The sequence below is a fragment of the Myxocyprinus asiaticus genome, chromosome 27, assembly GCF_019703515.2.
Source record: "Myxocyprinus asiaticus isolate MX2 ecotype Aquarium Trade chromosome 27, UBuf_Myxa_2, whole genome shotgun sequence".
Classification (NCBI taxonomy): domain Eukaryota; kingdom Metazoa; phylum Chordata; class Actinopteri; order Cypriniformes; family Catostomidae; genus Myxocyprinus; species Myxocyprinus asiaticus.
Window position 1 is genome coordinate 41,155,420 of NC_059370.1, and position 22,270 is coordinate 41,177,689.

General features: G+C 38.6%; 1 protein-coding gene across 4 annotated transcripts in view; it reads left to right on the forward strand.

The window, feature by feature from the left end:
• LOC127417555 (glutamate receptor 3-like) overlaps positions 1–22,131 on the forward strand; it is a 165,788-nt gene extending 143,657 nt beyond the window's left edge. The window contains exons 13-16 of one of the 4 annotated variants that reach the window (XR_007893296.1): positions 7,378–7,625; positions 10,965–11,079; positions 17,671–17,785; positions 19,082–19,225. Coding sequence is in view for 3 of the 4 variants with exons in the window: in XM_051657551.1 (XP_051513511.1) it covers positions 7,378–7,625; positions 10,965–11,079; positions 19,082–19,327 (609 nt within the window). In the remaining variant the exon portion in view is untranslated. Of the gene's footprint in view, positions 1–7,377; positions 7,626–10,964; positions 11,080–17,670; positions 17,847–19,081; positions 19,330–20,619 lie in introns of those variants that run through there. The other 3 variants (XM_051657551.1, XM_051657552.1, XM_051657554.1) reach the window with 3 other exon arrangements.
• The last annotated feature ends 139 nt before the right edge of the window (positions 22,132–22,270 follow it).

The window sequence follows — 22,270 nt, forward strand, 5'->3', positions numbered from 1 at the left end:
AAACACGCAAGCGGAGCCCTTTGTCTGGGCAGTCCAGACGCGGAAACGCAGAAGGAAAAGGGGAAACAGAGCCGGCGTTCTCATCAGAGTAAGACGCCGCGCAAATCGACCCCCGCTACCCAGTATTCTACTGGCAAATGTTCAGTCTCTGGACAACAAGCTCTGCAAGCTGAAAGCGTGGATCTCTTTCCAACGAGAGACGAGGGACTGCTGCATTATCTGCCTTACGGAAACTTGGATGTCTGCGGAGATTCCAGACTCAGCCATTGAACCCACGGGGTTCTCCGTGCACCGAGCGGACAGAGCGAAAGACCTCTCAGGTAAAAGCAGAGGTGGTGGTGTATGTTTTATGATCAACAAATCCTGGTGTGATCAGAGGAACATACATTCTATCAAGTCTTTCTGCTCTCCTGATCTGGAATTTCTTATGCTCCTGTGTCGACCATTCTGGCTACTGAGGGAATTCACAGCGGTCATTATCACTGCTGTGTACATCCCGCCACAAGCCGACGCAGACCGGGCACTCAAGGAACTGTATGGGAGTATAAGTGAGCAGGAAACCGCGCACCCTGAGGCCGTGTTCATTGTGACCGGGGACTTTAATAAAGCCAGTTTCAAATCAGTCGCACCAAAAAACCACCAGCACATTAGTTTCGACACACGAGGGGACCGGGTTTTGGACCATTGCTACTCTCCCTTCCGGGATGGCTACAAATCCCTCCCCCACCCACCATTTGGCAAATCGGACCACTCTTCCATTCTGCTTCTGCCTGCTTACAGGCAGAAACTGAAACAGGAAGCACCCGCCCTCAGAACGATCCAGTGCTGGTCGGACCAATCAGACTCTACGCTACAGGACTGTTTTGATCACATGGACTGGGAGATGTTCCGGTCCGCCTCTGATGACGACATTGAGCTTTACGCTGATAGCGTAATGTGTTTCATCAAAAAGTGCATGGAGGATGTCGTTCCGACCAGAACAACACGGATCTATCCGAACCAGAAGCCATGGATAAATAGCGATGTTCGCGCGGCACTTAATGTGCGGACCTCCGCTTTCAATTCCGGGAATGCGGAGGAGCATAAACAAGCCAGTTATGCCCTCTGAAAAACTATCAGAACAGCAAAACACCAGTACAGGAACAAGATTGAAGGACAGTTTAACACCACCAACTCTAGAAGCATGTGGCAGGGAATTAACATCATCACTGACTTTAAAGGGAATAAAAAACTCCGCCATGAACACCGCTGCCTCTCTACCGGATGAGCTAAATACTTTTTATGCTCGTTTTGAGGGAAATAACACCGCGCTCGAGGAGAGAGCTCTCGCGACCAAAGCTACAGAGGTTAGTTCACTCTCCGTCTCTGTAGCAGATGTAACCCGATCCTTCCGACGGGTGAATACCCGCAAAGCCGCGGGCCCAGACGGCATTCCGGGCCGCGTCATCAGAGCGTGCGTGAACCAGCTGGCTGGTATTTTTACAGACATTTTCAACCTTTCCTTCTCTTTGTCTGTAGTCCCCACATGCTTTAAAACATCCACCATTGTGCCTGTTCCAAAGCAATCAAAAATAACTTGCTTAAATGACTGGCGTCCTGTTGCTCTGACCCCCATCATCAGCAAATGCTTTGAGAGACTAATCAGAGATTACATCTGCTCTGTGCTGCCTCTCTCTCTAGACCCATTGCAGTTTGCTTACCGCAACATCCGCTCCACTGATGATGCCATTGCATCTACAATACACACTGCTCTCTCCCACCTGGAAAAAAAGAACACTTATGTGAGAATGCTGTTTGTAGACTACAGCTCAGCATTCAACACCATAGTGCCTTCCAAGCTAGATGAGAAACTCCGGGCTCTGGGCTCAAACAGCTCGCTGTGCAGCTGGATCCTGGACTTCCTGTCAAGCAGACGCCAGGTGGTTAGAATAGGCAGCAACATCTCCTCATCACTGACCCTCAACACTGGAGCCCCACAGGGCTGTGTTCTCAGCCCACTCTTGTATTCCTTGTACACACATGACTGTGTGGCAACATATAGCTCCAATGTCATCATTAAGTTTGCTGATGACACGACGGTGGTAGGTCTGATCACTGACAATGATGAAACAGCCTACAGAGAGGAGGTGCATACTCTGACACACTGGTGTCAGGAGCACAACCTCTCCCTCAATGTCAGTAAGACAAAGGAGCTTGTGGTGGACTTCAGAAGAAAAGACAGAGAACACAGTCCCATCACCATCAATGGAGCACCAGTGGAGAGAGTCAGCAGCTTCAGGTTCCTGGGTGTCCACATCACTGAGGAACTCACATGGTCCATCCACACTGAAGCCGTTGTGAAGAAGGCTCATCAGCGCCTCTTCTTCCTGAGACGGCTGAGGAAGTTTGGAATGAACCGCCACATCCTCACACGGTTCTACACCTGCACTGTAGAGAGCATCCTGACTGGCTGCATCTCCGCCTCATATGGCAATAGCATCGCCCACAACCGCAAAGCACTGCAAAGGGTGGTGCGAACTGCCAAACACATCATTGGAGGTGAGGTTCCCTCCCTCCAGGACATATATACCAGGCGGTGTGTGAAAAAAGCTCGGAGGATCATCAGAGACTCCAGCCACCCGAGCCATGGGCTGTTCTCACTGCTACCATCAGGCAGGTGGTATCGCAGCATCAGGACCCACACCAGCCGACTCCATGATAGCTTCTTCCCCCAAGCAATCAGACTTTTGAACTCTTGATCTCCCACGATCAAAATACATCAGCACTGCACTTTGTTACTCTTATATCTCACACCGGATTGTCATAAATTATATTATTATTATATTATGTTCTCTCTTAACAACTTACTATCAACCAACAGCCTGAATGTCAATACAGTACAATACAACCTACTGTACATTCTATATATGCTATATACACTTTTTTTATTGAATAATGTGTATCTATATTGTGTATATTGTATACTGTACAGTGTATGTTATTATTTGTATATTGTGTTGTGTGTAATTATGTGTATATTAGACTTTAAATTGTGATGTGTTAATTTGATGTTAATGTAAATTGGTATAAGTCTCATCACTGTCACGACTGCTATGTTGATCGGAACTGCACCCAAGAATTTCACACACTATTGCACTTGTGTATATGGCTGTGTGACAATAAAAAAAAAAAATTTATTTGATATTAACATAGCATCTCTCTCTCTCTCTCTCTCTCTCTCTCTTTGTTTTTAGAAAAAAGTTAAGATACTAAACCAGTGTATATAGAATATATTAAGCACAGGCGCACATCTTATTTTGTGTGTGGCACTATTATCATAAATCTGTCTTTTTTACTTCTATTAGAGAGACACTTTCATGGGCAGACAGCAGCAGGAGTGGGAGGTGTCAGTGAAGGAAATGCACAGAGAGCTGCACAGAACAATATACCTGCGATGTCATAATGCTTATCCAATTAGAGGTTGCGAATGGAACGGTCAACGGGTGCGATCTGTAAATCTGCACAGACTGCGCAACTTTCTCTGCACACACCCTAGAGAATGCTGCAACATTAGAGCACGTGTCCATCCGCAGGTTAATTTACATCTTAAATGACCACTATTGATAGCCTACATATAAATGTCATTTTTATTGTGCTAACGTTAACATGTTTTATTATTTAATTCTGACTCACTAGCCATCCTTAGTAAGTGAGGATATACAGCAGCATACATTAAACCATTCTCAGTATGTTAAGGTTAATGGAGTTGTCTATCGACCCCGATGCACTGAAGACACTATTAATGATTCAAGTTTATTACGGATAGTGATGTATCTATTGTTTATAGAAACAGTAATGTGGACACCCTGGACTTTGTGTTGAGATGTCATTTTGATTCATTGTTAATAGCATTCATATTGTCTCTTAAAATGATCAGTACAATATTGGCACTGCCACAACAAACACACACTACATTAGAAGAGGTCAATCTGCTGTGACCTTGCTGGGTTTGATGTTGTGTTTTCTCTGTAGCCGTTCTGAGAGATGTGTCCAATTAATTCTGCTACACTAACAGGACACTCTCATTCTAGCCTTAATAGCACACCCTCCACCAAAACAATTTCAATTTTTTGTAAAGGAAGTATAAATATCAGAAGGCACTTTCCCCAAAAAAGGTACAAATTGGAGTCCCGTTACTTTTTTCAGCAATAAAAGCACAAATTCCATGTTGTCTTGTGAGAACTATAATTTATGTTAGATAAACTATATTTAAAGTAAAATTAACATAGCATGACAAGTAGCTTCCTAGCACATCAAATGTCTGGAAAATGGAACATTTGATAAAATAGTGGCATCCAGAAAGTGGCATAATTTTTCTACAGAATGGCGGGAAGATCTTATTCCATTTTCTAAATTCTTACACAAATTCAACCATTCAGTCCTGTTGCTAGAAACTGTGAATTATAAATTTACCACTAACTACCAGCATTTGTAGCCAGACTAGTTAGCCCCTACAGAGTGATAGCTTAATTTAGGCCACTAAATTATTAAAAAATTTACAACCTTGTTACTTGCAACCCTGTTACCCATTCTAATATCATATTTTAGACATTTTATTTTAAGTAACAAGTTAAGCTCAATTGACAGCACTTGAGGCATAATGTTGATTTACCACAAAAAATCATTTTGACTCATCCCTCCTTTTTAAAAAAAAACAAAAACAAATTGAGGTTACATTGAGGCACTTACAGTGGAAGTGAATGGGGCCCATTTTTGGAGGTTTATGAAAAAATTTATAAAAGCATTTACATGATTTTTTTCTGTTAAAATGTGTGTATTATTTGAGCTGTAAAGTTGTTTAGGGTGTTATTGGTGTAATAATTGGATACAACTTTACTCAGAAAAGGTTAGTTAGCAATTTTGTCACACTAAAATCATGTTTAGTCTTGTGGCTCTACTTTTTAATAGGTGAGTATTTTAATGTGTACGGACTGGCCCCATTCACTTCCATTGTATGTGCCTTACTGTAAAGGAGGAACGAGTCAAAATTTAATTTTGTGGTAATCAGCATTATGCCACAAATGCTGTTGATTGAGCTTAACTCATATTAAACCCTGATTATTCCTTTAATTGTGATGTTTATTTACTGATTATTCCTAAAAAAATTAAAAATCGCACAAATCAGTGTTTTAAGCATTATTTAGACATTTAGGTGACCCAGTTGAAAAAATAGCTAACAATGTGTAAATTAAATGGACATTTTTTAAATGTTACACAATTCCTTTGACCCTGTGTTGAAAAAGAAAAGAAAACTTCCTTTTGTTTGAGTTTCAATCCCTGCTTCTTGGAAAATGCCAGAAATGCACATCAATTATTATATATGTGTATATCTTATAAAAAGCAGGGCATTGGAGATCTGTCATGTAAATCCTGAACTAAATGAATGTATAGTGGAACCTTACACTATTTTCCAGGATAAAAACCTCTCATTTAGCTCCAGAACATCTCGCTAAAGTGCAATGATTACATCCAATGATGACTGGCGGCCATAGAAGTATTTGTCTTTATTAAACCAATTTTTAATATGTTTAAATGTGCAAATGGGGGCATTAACCTTCAGGAATACAGAGAATAGTGATTGCAGTATATAGTGCAGCAGTAAACACAGCCTCATATTCTTCAGTATACACAACAATCATTTGATTAATGGCTCTCATGATACAAAAGCCCATAAAATTACACATCCACACAATACGTTTAACAGTTAACAACAGATATTGTGGGTTGAAGGCACTGTTGGTTTAAACATAAACCTGCCCGGATGTGAGAAATAGGCTGGAAATTGACTCATCCAACATAATATTTCTTCAGTTGTTCTTTAGTTCAAGTGCTTCATACACCAGGTAATGTGTCCTCGTGTGTTGACATTGGAAACAAGTGTGTTCTCCATAACAGCCCTGTCACAAACTTCATTTACAGCTCGGACAGAAATGGGGTTGATTCAGTTCTGCTATTGTATCATTTAATGACGATCCTGCAAAGTGTCCATCTGTCCCTGTTAGTGCTTTGGAACAGAACCACTGAGGTGTTTTTGCTGATGCAGTTGTCTATGATGGCATATGCTGTCATTATTTATGTTGCCCTTGTGACAATAAATAATTCTGCAGTAAATGCACTATCAGTTTAGAAGCACTTTTTTGGCCTTTTTAAAACTCTGCTACTTAGACATTTGATACATCAAAGAACCGATTGGTAGACCTCTGAATTAGGGCATGCACGATCAAAAAAGGTGCTGACTAGTTGGCGAGTCAACATCTGGTGAGAAACGAAAGCTTGCATACTCACACCATTGGTTAAGATAGAAGATGACATGTCAGGTTGCTTGAAAACAAATAACAATAACGTCACAGAGCTGCAGTGTTTACACTTTTCAGGAAAATCAACCTACAAATGACTTAATTAATATTGTCTCTGGATATTAAGATGGAATAGGAGGAAGTACTATTTTTAAGTACTATTAGTGTTTGTACATCATAAAAAATATTAAGCATGATGAACTTATGTGTAAATTGAGTTAAGGGTTAGGGTTAGCGTCTGTGTGCATCACCTACACTAATACTGCAACTAATGTTATTTTAGTCATCGTTTAATTGTCTATTTATTTGATTAATTGATTAATTGGATTAAAAGCTAAATTTATGTCCTGCATTTGATTGCAAAATACAATATTTGTATTTAAAGCTGGACTACATAACTTTGTGCTCTTTAGCGACATCTGTGGTTAAAATGTAAAATTGCAACCAATTTGCGGAAGAACACTTTACGTCAGTCGTGTTTTGGCACTGCTCTTCTGGTGGATGAATCTCATGATTTCAGCACCTGGACATTGCCTGTGAATTAATGTTAGTGTTTTTATAAAATAACCAAAAATTGGTCCCATTCACTTCCATTGCAAGTGCCTCACTGTAACCTCGATTTTTGCTTTTTTTTTTAAAAAGAAAAGAAGGGACGAGTCAATCTTTTTAAAAATTTTTTTTTTTTTTTTTTTTTTTTTTTTTGGTAATCAGTATTATGCCATATTAGCTTAACTTGCACTTAACCTGAATTACTTCTTTAAGGATATTAAAATGCAACACCATTAAGTGATTAATCATAATCAGTATAAATGGATTGTCTTTTCAGCTAACTTTAGTGGCACTTACTCTACTGTGCAGGGTTTATGTGCACATATAAGCTGATAAATGTTTTGTATCACTGATAGCATCTGTCATATTGATGTTTATGATACACTGTAAAGATATAAAGATTAAAGATCTATTACTGTATATCTCACGTGCTTTTCAGTTATGATGATGTATGACGGTCTGTCTGTTTTTCTTTCTCTTTTCTTTTGTGCAGCGTTCGAAAATAGCTGTGTACGAAAAAATGTGGTCGTACATGAAATCAGCAGAGCCCTCCGTCTTTGCCAAGACCACACCTGACGGGGTCGCACGGGTACGAAAGTCGAAGGGCAAATTCGCCTTTCTTCTCGAGTCCACCATGAACGAGTACATAGAGCAGCGGAAACCCTGCGACACCATGAAAGTGGGCGGCAATCTGGACTCTAAGGGCTATGGTGTGGCGACCCCCAAAGGCTCAGCATTAAGGTGGGTGGAATAATATAACAATATTCCCCATGTTGTTATAGTATTCCACCTACCCTGATGTCCTGTGATGTCATTTCCTCTCCCCCCTCCCCCCATCCTCTCTTTATTTCCCTATTGTGATGAAGAGGTAACAGTGTAATGCATTTTTAATGTAATTTGATTACCAAGATGATGCAGTTTTCTCTTATCTAAATGTTTGTGTTAGTTTCTAATCAAAAGAGATTTATAATTTATAGAATGAGTGACTAATTTAAGCAGTCATTTCACATTTGTGTGTGTCTCTCTTACCGTCTTCTCTGCTGTCTGTTTCCGTCCTCGATTTCTCTCTCTCTCTCTCTCACTCTCTGTCTTGTGTGGTTGTCCTTCCTACTGTTGTGTTGTCACTTTTAATTTAACAGTTCAACGGTTTTTCAATTTGGCTTGTAAAAGCTGCGCTGTCACTTGTGACGAATGTTAATTGCATGGTGTTTGTTGTTGTTACTTTTCCTTCTCAATGACAATGTCCCCATCCCGCACACTTCAGTTTGAAACAGCGTAACCCTCCATGCCACCTTGAATATTTAACACTTTCTTTGCTCTGAGCAACTCTTACCATCATATTCGTGAAATTCTTTAACCAAATTGTTCTCCATTCTGATTATACTGCTATTATGATTACGATTGACTTACGGAGTAGTAGTAGCTCACCATATTCAATAACGTTTCTATTACTACTACTATGCCATTTAGGGTGACCAGATTCTCTTAAAGTCTCAAAGCGGGACACGCGGTGGGTATCCCTGTGAATTTTTATCGTGGGAGGTGCCATTCCTTTTCTGAAATAATGATAGGAGTAGTGACAAAATGTAGTTTATTTAATCGACATGGGAAAAAAACAGCAGTGGTTCTCAGCTGGTTTTGTTTCAGGACTTTCATTCTAGATTGGCCATTGAGTGGCAAAAAAAAATGAAATACTTCTCTTAAAACTGTAATCAGAATACAATACTCATTACTTCATGCAAAAGGTAATATCATTACTAATTACTTTACCTTTAAGTTACTACCCAAAACACTTTGCACAGAATAGTGTTTAATTCTGCTTAAAGAGCCCATATTATGCTAATTTATAGGTTCATAAGTTTATTTTGGGGGTCTACTAGAATAGGTTTACATGCTTTAATGTTCAAAAAACACATTATTTTTCTCATACTGTACATTGCTGCAGCATCTCTTTCCACCCTCTGTCTGAAACGCTGTTTTATCTCCTGTCACTTTAAAGCCCCCCTTTCCGAAAAGCCCAGTCTGCTCTGATTGGTCAGCTGGCCCAGTCTGTTGTGATTGGTCACCCGCTTAGAGCGTGTGTCGGAAATTTACCGCCCCTTACCATAACCGAGTTTCAGCTCCCGAGACTTCCTGGCAGCGCGTTCCTGAGGCGGGCATTATGCAAATGTGTTACATAGTGACATAGCTAATTCATGGAAGTAATGGCTGGACTGCAAACCAAGCGTTTCAGGCAGTTCAGGAGCAGTGTTTTCTGTGGGAGAGAGTAACTGCCTTTGGCGTGGATGTTGTGCTTTGTAACTTTGCAAACCTTTTACATGCACAAACAGCTATATTACACACTAAAGGAAAGGTAAAATCCCAAAAAGCATAATAGGGCCTCTTTAAATTATATTAATTAAAATTAATCTCTATATTTCCACCTTGATAATTGCCACATGCAAGTCATACACTCAGCAGTACACATTTCACCCTTAAAATTACTCGTTAGTAACTCTTCAGCTGTCACAGAAACGCAAACAGACATATGTATGAACATAATTCATGTTTTACATAAATTGTACATAAAAATATTTTAGAAATTTGTGTAACTGACGTAATTTACTTAAAGGAGTATTCCAGGTTCGATACAAGTTAAGCTCAATCGACAGCATTTGTGGCATAATGTTGATTACCTCAAAAATGTATTTCGACTCGTCCCTCCTTTTCTTTAAAAAACAGCAAAAATCGAGGTTACAGTGAGGCATTTACAATGGAAGTGAATGGGGCCAATTTTTGGAGAGTTTAAAAGCAGAAATGTGAAGCTGATAATTTTATAAACAATAATTCTTCTGTTAAAACTCATTTATTATTAGAGCAGTAAAGTTGTTTAAATTGTTATTTTTACAATCATTTTAAGGTTTTGGAGTTACATTACATCGTCATGGCAACGAAGTTGTAAAATTGGCTGAAACTTTACACAGAAAAGGTTAGTAAGTGATGTTATCACACTAAAGTCATGCATATTGTTTATGTGTTGTGGCTGTACTTTTGAAACAGTTAGAATTTTAACATTCAAAAATTGGCCCCCATTCACTTCCATTGAAGTGTCTCACTAACCTCGATTTTTGCTTCTTTTTTTTTAAAGAAAAAGAGGGACGAGTTGAAATAAATTTTTGTGGTAAACAACATTATGCCACAAATGCCGTCGACTGAGCTTAACATGTATTGAACCTGGAACATTCCATTAAACTAATTAATGTCGTTGAAAGTCAGTAACTGTAATCTGATTGCAGAAATGTAAAATGTTATGTTACACAACTTTTTGGACTAAATAAATAATTAGATTACAGTAACTAACTACTTTGTAATCAGATTACACCCAACACTGTTGCCGTCAACAACAAAAGAAATGGGAAGCATTTTCTATTTATCGCTCTAATTACATTGCTTTCCTGACTATGCACGAGATTATAGTTAATTGCATTTTATTATTTTCATTAGCATTGTTTTTTTGTCTGTCTGCGACCCTATCAGACACATTTTGGCTTGCCACCCACCAATTGAGAACCACAGCCACACGGTATGGTTGGTGCAAATCATATTAGTGTATTGGGCACCTCACTCGAAATTTAAATTGCATGCAAATAACGTAAAACAAATAACAACAAACATATATTTTATGAAGATTTTTACATTTGCATGTGAATTTACAGTTAAAGACTTATTGACACAATTTTTAAAGTATTCATAACATTCAAACATAAAACCCTAAAGTGTAATTCCAAAGGTATCAGTGTGCTTAGCTGTTCAAATGTGATCCAAAATGTCTGATTTACCTTTGTGGATGACAGAATCAAACATTTACATAAAGGCAAAACTCTTCACTTGCACAAAGAAATGTATAGGCTTCTAGAACTAGATTTACCCTAACAGCTAAAACCGGGACATGTTTAAATTTTTATCTAATTTTCGGGACACACCTCGTGAAACCGGGACTGTACCTGGTAAACCGGGACATCTGGTCACCCTAATGCTAATCTAGTAGATTGCTCACAGACCTGTGCATTTTTCTTACAAGTTATGTTTTATTGTTTCAAGAAATGCTGTTAACCTGGCAGTTTTAAAACTGAATGAGCAAGGCCTGTTGGACAAATTGAAAAACAAATGGTGGTACGACAAGGGAGAGTGCGGCAGCGGGGGAGGTGACTCCAAGGTCAGCCTCAATGTCACCAAAATCGGGTACCATAGTGCAGAGTAATCGGCAAGCCTGTTATTCCTGAACCGAGCCCAACTGAACCAAACCAAAAAGTCCTGTGGCATCACATTATTGTGCCATTATCTGAGATCCAAACCAGAACCCTGACTTGACTAACAGAGGAGGGAAAATGACCAGTTTGATTTTGTCCTACTGAGGAGAAACAGGTCAGCAGAAACATGCTTAAGTTTTTTAATTTCCACATGACTACTTCAGCATGGAGTTGACACAGATGCAGAGCATGTTAGTAATGTTTTTGGTGTTGTAAACTGCGCTAGCTCATTAGTGATAGTAACGCTAGGTAAGAGACTGGTGAACTATTTGTAAATCAGGACAAATGTCCACACAGCAGATGGTAAAGAGAGATTCGAGATTAAAGTCTCACTTTCCATTATGCTAGGCGAATGTTTACAAACAGCAACCCAATCTCATTAGCTAGTTTTCTTTTATGTAAGGTTAGCCTGAGATTAGCTAATTATTGCTCAGTTATAAAAATGACAACCCTTCTAAGAAAAAAAACAACAACACAAAAACAGCTTTAACCAGTTAAAGTAGTTAGCTGGTCTCCCAGCCTGGCCTAGTCAGTTATTTTGGTCTGTCCTGGTGGTTTAAGAGGGTTTTGGGCCAGCTAGTCAAGCTAGAAGACAAGCCAAAGCTGTTAAACAACAGGTTAGCAAGGATGGGAGACCAGCTAGACAAGACAAGTGTCCAAAACCCCATTAAAACCAGCAAAACAGACCAGCCTATTCACTCTGGTCCAGCAGGGAGACCAGCTAGACCAGTTTACATTAGCTAAAAATAGAAACCACCTTTTGGCTGATTTCAGATTGGGTTTTTTTGTTATAAAAAATAAATAAATAAATAAATAAATGTTCAGCAGGAAATTCCAAAAATTAAATCCAAAAAAAAAAAATAAAATAAATGTCTTACCACTCATTAATATTCAAACTTAATGTCTGACAACACTTTAACACAGTCTTTGTTTATTTCACCCCAAAATTAAAATTCTCTCATCATTTGCTCACTCTCATGCCATCCCAGATGTGAATTACTTTCTTTCTGCTGCAGAACACAAATGATAATTTTTAGAAGATTATTCAGCTCTGTTGGTCCTTTCAATGCAAGTGAATGGTGATCAGACCTTTGAAGGTCCAAAAGGGACAAAAAGGAAGCATACAGTAAAAGTAATCCATAAGAAACCAGTGGTTAAATCCATGTCTTCTGAAGTGATATGATAGGTCTGAGTGAGAAACAGATCAATATTTAAGCAATTTTTTTTACTGAAAATTTACACTTTCCTTTACTTCCACATTCAGCCCCCTACTAGTTGTTGCTGGTCAAAGGTGGAGATTTAAAGTAAAAAAAAAAAAGGTCTGAAATATTCATCTGTTTCTCACGCACACCAAACATATCGCTTCTGAATACATGGATTTAACCAATGGAGTCGTATGGATTACTTTTATACTGCCTTCATGTGATTTTATGGACCTTCTGAGTTCTGGTCACCATTCACTTGCATTGTATGGACCTACAGAGCTGAGATATTCTTCTAAAAATTATCATTTGTGTTCTGCAGAAGAAAGTCATTCACATCTGGGATGACATGAGAGTGAGTAAATGATGAGAGAATCTGAAAACAAGTGTTATCAATGCTAGTAAAGAAAAATACCATCACAAACAATCTGTCGTGTCTTAACGGGCTATGAATAGCAAACATATGTGAGAATCCTCATCTCCAGAACAATCAGAACACAGAATCAGAAATCAACCATGCACTGACTGGTCCTTCCCATGTTCCCCTCTCATCAAGGGCTTTAACACAGCAGGATATATATAGAACATGTTTGGCCCTTATTTTCACTGATATGGAGGTGTTTTTCTTTAACTTTCCAGTTTATTTCTTGTCATATGGAAGGAAATCATACAAAATCACTTTTATTTGATATTGAACTAATATTGTTCTTTGTTTTTGACAACAGTAAAAAACTGAATACACACATGATGCTTTTTCATGTGTGTCCCAGACTTATGAAGATGTACAACATTAAAAGCCTCATTTTCAGGACCTTTAGATGTACCCAAGTATAGCACAGATACTTAACTGCAATATGCAGAACTTTTTTTGACATAATTACCATAATTCAGGATGTCAGTCCTACTTTTATTCACATGATTTTTCAATGTTTACTGCTTATTGCTGCAATTTAAAGTCAACATGAAACCCCTTACGCGACCCATTTTACTTCCATGATGTGACATATTTCTGAGTGAAATGAGAAGAAAAAGGACTATTGTTGTGAACTTTATTACATTAATGTTTACCGCCATTATAGTACTTCGGAAACTATTGGAAAGATATTTAAAAGCTGCATTTCCTAAAACAATGTATAAATAGCTATTTGGCTATTGGTTAACATTAACTAATTGGTTAACACATACCCAATATTGGTTAACGTTAACTAATTAGTTAACATTAACCAATACCCTGCATGATTTAGGTGGCATCAGCTAAAAAGGAATGCCCTTTCACTTTACAAGTCACAAAATTGCATTTTGATGACGATTATGAAGACATTTTCATCTTTGGAATAATGTGCACCGATGAATCGTGCACGATAAGACCAGGAACATGTATGAAGAAAATATACATTTTGAGTCCATTTTTATTTCATGTTGACTTTAACTCTCATTCCGTGGGCTTTTACAAAGTTTTCTATTTCCTGAAAATGGGGCTCAATGCCTCTTTAAAAAAACAGAGGAAGAAAACAGCGTTTTCACATTTACTGATTGTTAAGGAGCAGGTTTTTCAGTTCTCAGTTTGTTCGTTTGGTCAAAAGCTCTGTGGCCCCTGACTGTGGATGAAGGTGAAAGGTTATGGAGCTTTTAATATCACCTTCTCTGTTCCAGCTCTCTGTTTTTGCAGTCTGCAGTGATTTGAAGTCTCCTATTAGCCGACACACAGCGGATGGGATAGCTGTAATGATCTAATGCAGCGAGACTGCAGTGGCACGTCGGGACCCAGCCGCACAGCCAACTGCCGAAAACAAAACAAAAAAGGAGAGAGAGAGAAAAAAAAGAAAGAGAAAAAATTCATATTAAGCCACCTGCACCAAAAAGACATCATGAGTCACACAACCTGTTCTCCTTTCGGCCCCTGGCAGCCCACTGCCATCCTCGGCTGATAGGCTTCCCACTGTAGTCGCTCCGAACACTCTGAGGATAATTACACTGTTAATCAATGTCTCTCCCCGAGCTAAAAGAAATGTTAGGACCACATAGTTCACTTATCAGGAGTGGCCATGAGAAATGTAAATAACATTCAAGTGACTGATTTTTTCTAACAAAATCCTATTTCAATTTCAGTGCTTTGAAATACTCCAAAAATTGCTTTAACAAATCTAAAAAAAAAATAAATTAAAAAAAATGCAAGTCCTTAAAGTCAACATGAAACCACATTTGCAGCCCATTTTGCTTTCGTAATGTGATGCATTTCTGAGTGAAAAACGATATTCAACAAGGATTTTATTTTATTTATCAGCAATTGATTGGATCATGGAAAGTGGGTGTTCCATACCAAAATTAACACCTAGGTTGTGCAGGCTATTGGGTAATGTTAACCAATAGCCAAATAGCTTCAGGAGCGTTCACTGCAATTTGGTGACTAGTAAAGTGAACGGACATTCCTTTTTAGCTGATGCCACCTAAATCATGCAGGATCAGGGGCGGGTTTACAATTTCTGAGGCCCCAGGCAACCAACCAACCCAGGCAACCGACACTTGCGCCAAAAACAGTCTAGACGCAGCGCAACGAATGAAACAGAACGCAGGTGTCTCGACGTGTTTTTGAAACCTGAAGTTATTTTTAACTTGACGCGGTGTCTAAAAATGTGCTGGTCCTGCGTGAGACACTGAAGAAACAGTGAGACGTGGTACAGCAGTCAAGGACGTTCGTCCAGAGTGTGTTTACATAGAAAAACAATGGAAAAACAGAGTAGACGCACGCAAAAACATGTTCAGTGTGAACGGCCCCTTATCCGTTTGTGCTTATCTGTGTGAGTGATCGCGTGTGGGCAAAACAAGTTCAGAAGGCCTGTACGTTTTTTCCTAAATTACAAACCCGAACCCAAAGTCCTACTGACCCGAACCCGGCGGCTTCGTGAACCGCTCTGAGACTGCAGACAATAGCGTATTCGCGTGTATACCCAGAACATGTCACCCCTCAAGTGGTTTTTGCAGAGCTTTCCTACTCCGGGGCCCCATGCAATTTCGTGGTTTGCGTGGTAGTTAAAACCGCTACTGTGCAAGATATTGGTTAATGTTAACCAATACTGGATTCATGTTAACCAATTAGTTAATGTTACAAATTTTCAGTGTACCCACAGCGGAAAAGTAACGTTTCAGAGGTGGAGCAAGTTATTATATTTTGATGAAAAATTATGAAGACAAACTTTTTTTTTCTTTAGAATAACGTACACTGAATTGTGGACAATCAGACCAGGAACGTGTAAATAGGGGCAGTTTTGATTTCATGTTGACTTTAATAATCTGAAATCTTCACTAACATTATGCTAATTGTTTATAATGGAAGGGTATGGCCACCAAAATTTTTGAAGCTTGCGTTGATGGAACTATGATCTCTAAAACCTTTCGGTTGGGATTAGTTTTCCTGACATACTGTATGTCTGTACAGTCATTGTTACTGCACATGTCTGTAATGTTTACCATCAGTTTTCACGGGATAAGCAATGTCTATAGACTGCCGAGTTGGGTGTGTCTTCGTCATTTACACGTTGTCGTCATGACGCAACAGCCCTGTGCATCGTACATAATCTAGCTCCGACATGGCAAAATACTCTGAAACCTTTCACTGTTTGAAGGAGGTCCCATATTAATGTATTAAAAATGTACAATAGTGACAATAACTGTTACTACCATAGTATTTTTGTGGAAAAACCGACCCCGTTTACACCTGGTATTAAGATGCATCTCTGGTGAACTGATCACATGTGGTCAGAAGAGACACATCGCTGGTCACTTAAACATGTCTCCTGAGACCACTTGTGTTCAGATTTCGAGGGGAGGGTCTCTGATTTCGTGATGACACACAGTAATCACTAACACTGAAACTGTGTTACAGCATGATAATAAATCTCGAAAAAGTAATACAAGTCAAAGAAAGTACGAATAAAACCGCTGCGCTGTTTCTCCCTGATGCAGTTGAAGCATAAGCACAATATTAGAAAATAATTCTGTTATTTTAGTGGAGCACCTGTATTAAATGAGTTGCAGATGAGTTGAGTGCTTCTCATCTGTGTCCCTACATGTTGATATCAGACTCAATAAAGAAGATCCGGGAAGTTCTTTTGCTTATGTCCCCGCTTTTGAAAATGTTCAGATCGGATGGTTATATCCTTTTAAAGCTGCTCGTAACCGACAAAGTTTAAACTCTTGTTTTAGCACAGTGGTTGATTAACAGATGAGGGGTAGTGCTTTGATAATGGGCCCATTCAGGAAGGATAGCGTTTACACCTCAAATGTGATGTGGCCACATGCGTTTTTGACTACCTCTGTATATGTTTTTTGTGAGCCGTTCGCAAAACGTTTAGACCCTGTTTACACCTGTATTAACGCTGACCACTTGTCATCACCCGAAGTGCATCTTAATACCAGGTGTGAACGGGCTTTTTGGTTACCATGGTAAATTATTTTAAGGCCAAATTCAAACAGATCTATGCCAGTATGTATTTAGTGGATAACTGTTGCAGCAATTAGGTTATTAAATATTAGCATGTATTGGGAGATGCATGCTAGGCTAGGCTAGCTACTGCAGAATAAATCTTGCCTTAGGGCTTTTAACACATCTTTAGCTTATAATACTGTAAGCTAACTTATCATCTAGTAAAAATGACCGCAAGTACAGAAGATAAGTTATTTACGATTTACATTGCTCTGTTAGCTGCTAATGCTAATGACAGTAACCTGATTGGCTAAACTAGCATTTTCTATAGCATTACAATGCACTATTTGGTTAGAGTTTGTATAGTTACTGACACAGATCGCAGGTAATCCACGTTGTTGTCACTATTCCAAGTCTTTGTATGTACAGTCTTGTTTACTTTTACATGTGTGTATGCTCATTTCATTTTGTTGAGTTCTGACTTCAACTCTCCTCGGCCTGTGCAAAATAATACTGGTGATTTTCATTTGTCTGTCAGTCAATAGAAGGTTCCAGTGAACATTCCCGTTCTCAGATGATCAAATTAACCATGAAGCTTCTCTGCTTTTATAGCCACGCAGGTGATCTCTCCAGAAACCTGCCCGTTTCTTCTCTTTAACAGTGTATGCCGATTACTCAAAGCGATACGGGTAGGTCCTGGCACACCTAGCTTAGCTCTGGTGAATGGAAGGTACTAGTCAGAATGCCTGCCACTCTGTGTTGATAATGGCCAGGAGTCCTACTTTATCGCTTTGTAAAGTATGCAGTAGTTAAGACTTGAATAACATAAAATAACATAATATAATGTTATTTATGTTATTTCCCACGTGAAGAACTCCTGTAAACCTTGCAGTATTGAAACTCAGTGAACAAGGCATCTTAGCCAAGCTGAAAAACAAATGGTGGTACGATAAGGGTGAATGTGGAACCAAGGACTCTGGAAGTAAGGTCAGTCGCTGCAGGTCTTTTGTACTGATTCCAAAAGTGCATTTTGACATATTGTTCATATGCAAGGAACGAGACAATAGTCAAGTGTCTTCATTAAACTCATGTGTAAGAGTATGGTTAATTACTTTTGGCCACAAATAAGGAAACAGGGTGGCTTACAGTTTTGCACAATTCCCCATTTGAAATAATCAAGAGGTATAGCTCACTTTATCATAAAATATATTTTTCTTGTTACATATATACAGTATACAGTATATATCCATTTTCACCAAATCCCCTCCCATAAAGCCATAATGATAATCTTATAGAGGAGCATCCATGGGGAATTAGTAAAAAGTGCAAATTGATCGACAGACTAGATTTATTTTTGTATACCTATTGTCTTGCTTATTTTTTCACTTGATATAAATGACAATATAACCATTATGCTGCAGTTCTTACTTACCAAACTTCGAATTTAAAATTTGATGTATTAGTGTTGTTACTTATTTGTCTTTTTACGCAAGAAGAATGTCTACTCAATTATTTAACCTCCTGCGGCGTTAACCACAAACAACATTTCTCATTGTGACGAATAGTTTCAGCGCAAGTTTCATCAGATGCAGAAAGGTCGACTAGTCTCATTTGAAACAGGAATATCATGAAGGCAATTGTTCACATGTGCATTGGAGGTTATAATATACTTTTATTAACCCTCGGATATATTGAAAAGTTGCACGCTCATTGGGTTTAATGGCAAATAGTGTAATACTAATGGACAAATTCTTAAATGGACAAGTTTGGGGGGTAAACTACAGCAGAATGGTTCAAATTTTATTCTTAAATTCAGTATTCTGGTGTAGAAAATATGTCAAAATATGAATTTGAAGGTTGAAAGATGGAAAGGCAGTTTGTGAATGCAAGGTTATTAAGTCAGAGGTCTGACCTGTACGTAACTGACCAGCTTCCTCAAGAAGCCAATGAAAAGATCAGGTTAGCTTAATACATCTACATTCACCAGTTATGGTCCTTTTTAACTTGTTTGTCTTCCATTGGAAGCATTTTACAGTCTAATCTAGTCTATATCAGCCATATCATAGACTAATATTTTGGTTTAATCTGTCCATTGGAATCTAAAATCCTTTGGTAGTGGTAGAAATTTAGACAAAATGTTTGTATCTCAAGAGTCAGTAGTCCTGGTTGATACTTAATACTTAAAAGAACATATGAAGAACTGTGTAGTCTAGAAGGTTTTCTGAATGCTATCAAGTCCTCACCACTGCATGATATACTAACTACCTCCCTCACTTCTCTTAGGACAAGACAAGTGCACTGAGCCTGAGCAATGTTGCTGGTGTCTTCTATATTCTGGTTGGTGGATTAGGTCTGGCTATGATGGTGGCATTGATAGAGTTCTGTTACAAGTCACGTGCAGAAGCCAAAAGGCTGAAACTTGAAAAGAACTCCCAAAACTATAAGCCAGCCCCACCAGCTAACACTCAGAACTATGCCACGTACCGAGAAGGCTACAACGTGTACGGCACAGAGAGCGTTAAGATCTAACGGTAATGCTCCAACGCTATAGCTCGCTATGTGTTGAGCTTGTTGTGTGTGTGTTGTTGTGGTTTTGTGTATGTCATTATTTCCGGAAAATCTAATTAAATGAGAAGTGGAACAGAGTTCTGGCTGGTTTTCCGTACACTGGCATATTATCAAACAGTTGCATCAGTCAGACGGTGGTACAGCATGCAATGGAAACACATTCTGTTCATATTTGTACTCTGGCAGGGAATGGGGAACGATATGCATGTCCTACAAGTGTCATTGGATTTAGAAAAATATTTAACAACAATAAATCAATACTGCAGAAACGGGTAATTGACAGCAAACAATAGGACAAATATTCTGGAAACATTCATTCTGATGTCTGTTGACTGAATATAGACCTGTATCTGATATACGTTTACTGAATCATCAAATGAAATAATGTAACAGAGCAATTGGCAATTGTATCATTTCCAGTGTTGGGTGTAATCTGATTACAAAGTAATTCAATATGGAAAAATTATTATTTTAACATAATTTTTATTTATTTTTTCTCCCAATTTGGAATGCCCAATTCCCAGTGTGCTTTTAAGTCCTTGTGGTTGCATACTGATTCGCCTCAATCCGGGTGGTGGAGGATGAATCCCAGTTGCCTCCATGTCTGAGACCATCAACCTGCGCATCTTATGATGTGGCTTGTTGATCGCATTGCCACGGAGACATAGTGCGTGTGGAGGCTTCACGCCATCCACCGTGGCAACCACGCTCAACTCACCACACACCCCACTGAGAACGAACCACATTATAGCGACCACAAGGAGGTTACCCCATGTGACTGTACCCTCCCTAGCAACCAGGCCAATTTGGTTGCTTAGGAGACCTGGCTGGAGTCACTCAGCACACCCTGGGATTTGAACTAGCGAACTCCAGGGGTGGTAGCCAGCATCTTTTACCACTGAGCTACCCAGGCCCCTACAGTACATAATTTAATAATAATAAATACTTTAAATAATATACTTTTTTCACGTTAGGGTAATGCAAATTGGAGGAGGGTGCTCAATTAAGAAAATAATATCACAATACAAAAATGTATTGCAAATATGAATATTTGCAGAAAAAGGTCCTTAAAGATAATTTAATATATATTCAAAATAATTATAAATATAGGCTTACACAATTCATTTGTAGATAAGTGCAATTTCCTTTCTGTCTTTTTCCCTAATATACATCACGTAATAATACAAGATAGAATAAATATAATGTTTTTCCCATATTTAAATACATCTCTGATGTTGTTTGTGTGTTCACAGACTCAGAGCCTCACAGCGTTGCCGTGTGATGGTTATGACGAGAGACCTTATCTAGACAGCTGGATCTTTTGGAGGGGTCGCGCCCCTCTCGCCCACTCTCCATACACACATGAACCCCAGCCTCTCCTGCCCACATGGACGCAACACGCTAATCAAAGACGACAAAGACCAGCGTGGACTGTCGGAAGAATTGGATACGTTTTCTTCAGTGCCTTATGGAATATTCAGAGAATCACACTGATGCAAACTCATCAAAGAAACATTGCATCACTCAAATCACACAACGAACGGATTGCCATCATCATTATCTGTGAAATAAACTCTGAACACACGTATCTCCATGGAAACTGAGAAATAAAGCCATCACTTGCAATCTTAGCACACTGAAAGAGCCGATCTGACTTTTGTGGAGCCTGGTTGGCACGCAAATGGGGGACACGTGACGCTCGTAATACATCAACTGTAAATTTGCGTTCACAATCATTAAATCAATGTATTAATTTATCAGATTTTGGATTTCAATGGCAGGTCAGGATCATTGTCCATTCGACATGTTGAATATTGTGTGGTACTATATTATTTTGCTTGATCTATATTTCTCAATAATTCAACAGAAACGTTTAGTTCTGAAACTATAAAAGCTATTTGACCAACAATAATTCTCATATTTGACTTTCAAAAGACCAAAAATCATCTCCGAGTTACACTATTTCATTCATACACTACTGAAAACTCATGACACATACTTATCAACATGAACTTCCAAGATTTTTGTAGTCATCGATGCATACTGTACAAGAAACTGAAGCTATAAAAAGGATCCCATTATTGTAGATAAACAGAAATCCACAAAATGGCTTTTATGATGTAGTATTTGATTACCTCACAGTTTACTGAATATAATTTGCACATGAAATCAAGCTTTGAGATTTAGTTTTCTTCGATGAGCATTATTAAGTGTTTGGTGAATTATTTAGAGAAAAAAAAAAAAAAAAACTAGGATTAAGAACATTTACAATAGATTTATAAAAGGAAACAACAGGGACTGCTTAGCACATTTACATTTTGCTGTAACGTTTTGTGTTGGAGAGATGGAAAAATAAACTGTGATTCCATGGGATTCGGGATTAGAGTGATCCCGAAAACATGGACAGATAGTTTTATAATGAATACAAATGGACAACAAAACTAAATGAACTGTACATTTCAAGTGGAAGATTGAAAAATGAGTGACTGAATTCCCAAATTTTCTATGTGCATGCGAAAACTCGTGATTGCCAAGTAAAGCCCTGCGACATCCATTAGATTTTAGAGGGTCGGTAGAAAGTCGGTTTCAGCTTTCATATTTTTACCTGTTCCTTGACTGTAAAACTGCACTTCAGCCCAGAGTACATGAACAAGCGTCAGGCTAAAGTAAGAACTGTATGTGTGGGTGTTAATTTCCCACCCTGATGGTGAGGCCTTGTACAGAGAATTTTAATACATTTTGTAAATAAAAACAAACAAAAAATGCATTGAAGAAGATGTGTTTTTCTTGTTGATTGCAACCAGTCTCATTCACTAATAAATGCTTAGGCCAACAAATACAAAGTTCTCAAGCAAAATTCATCCCCACCTTCGTTGTTGAATCCGGGTTCTTCTAAATGAGGGA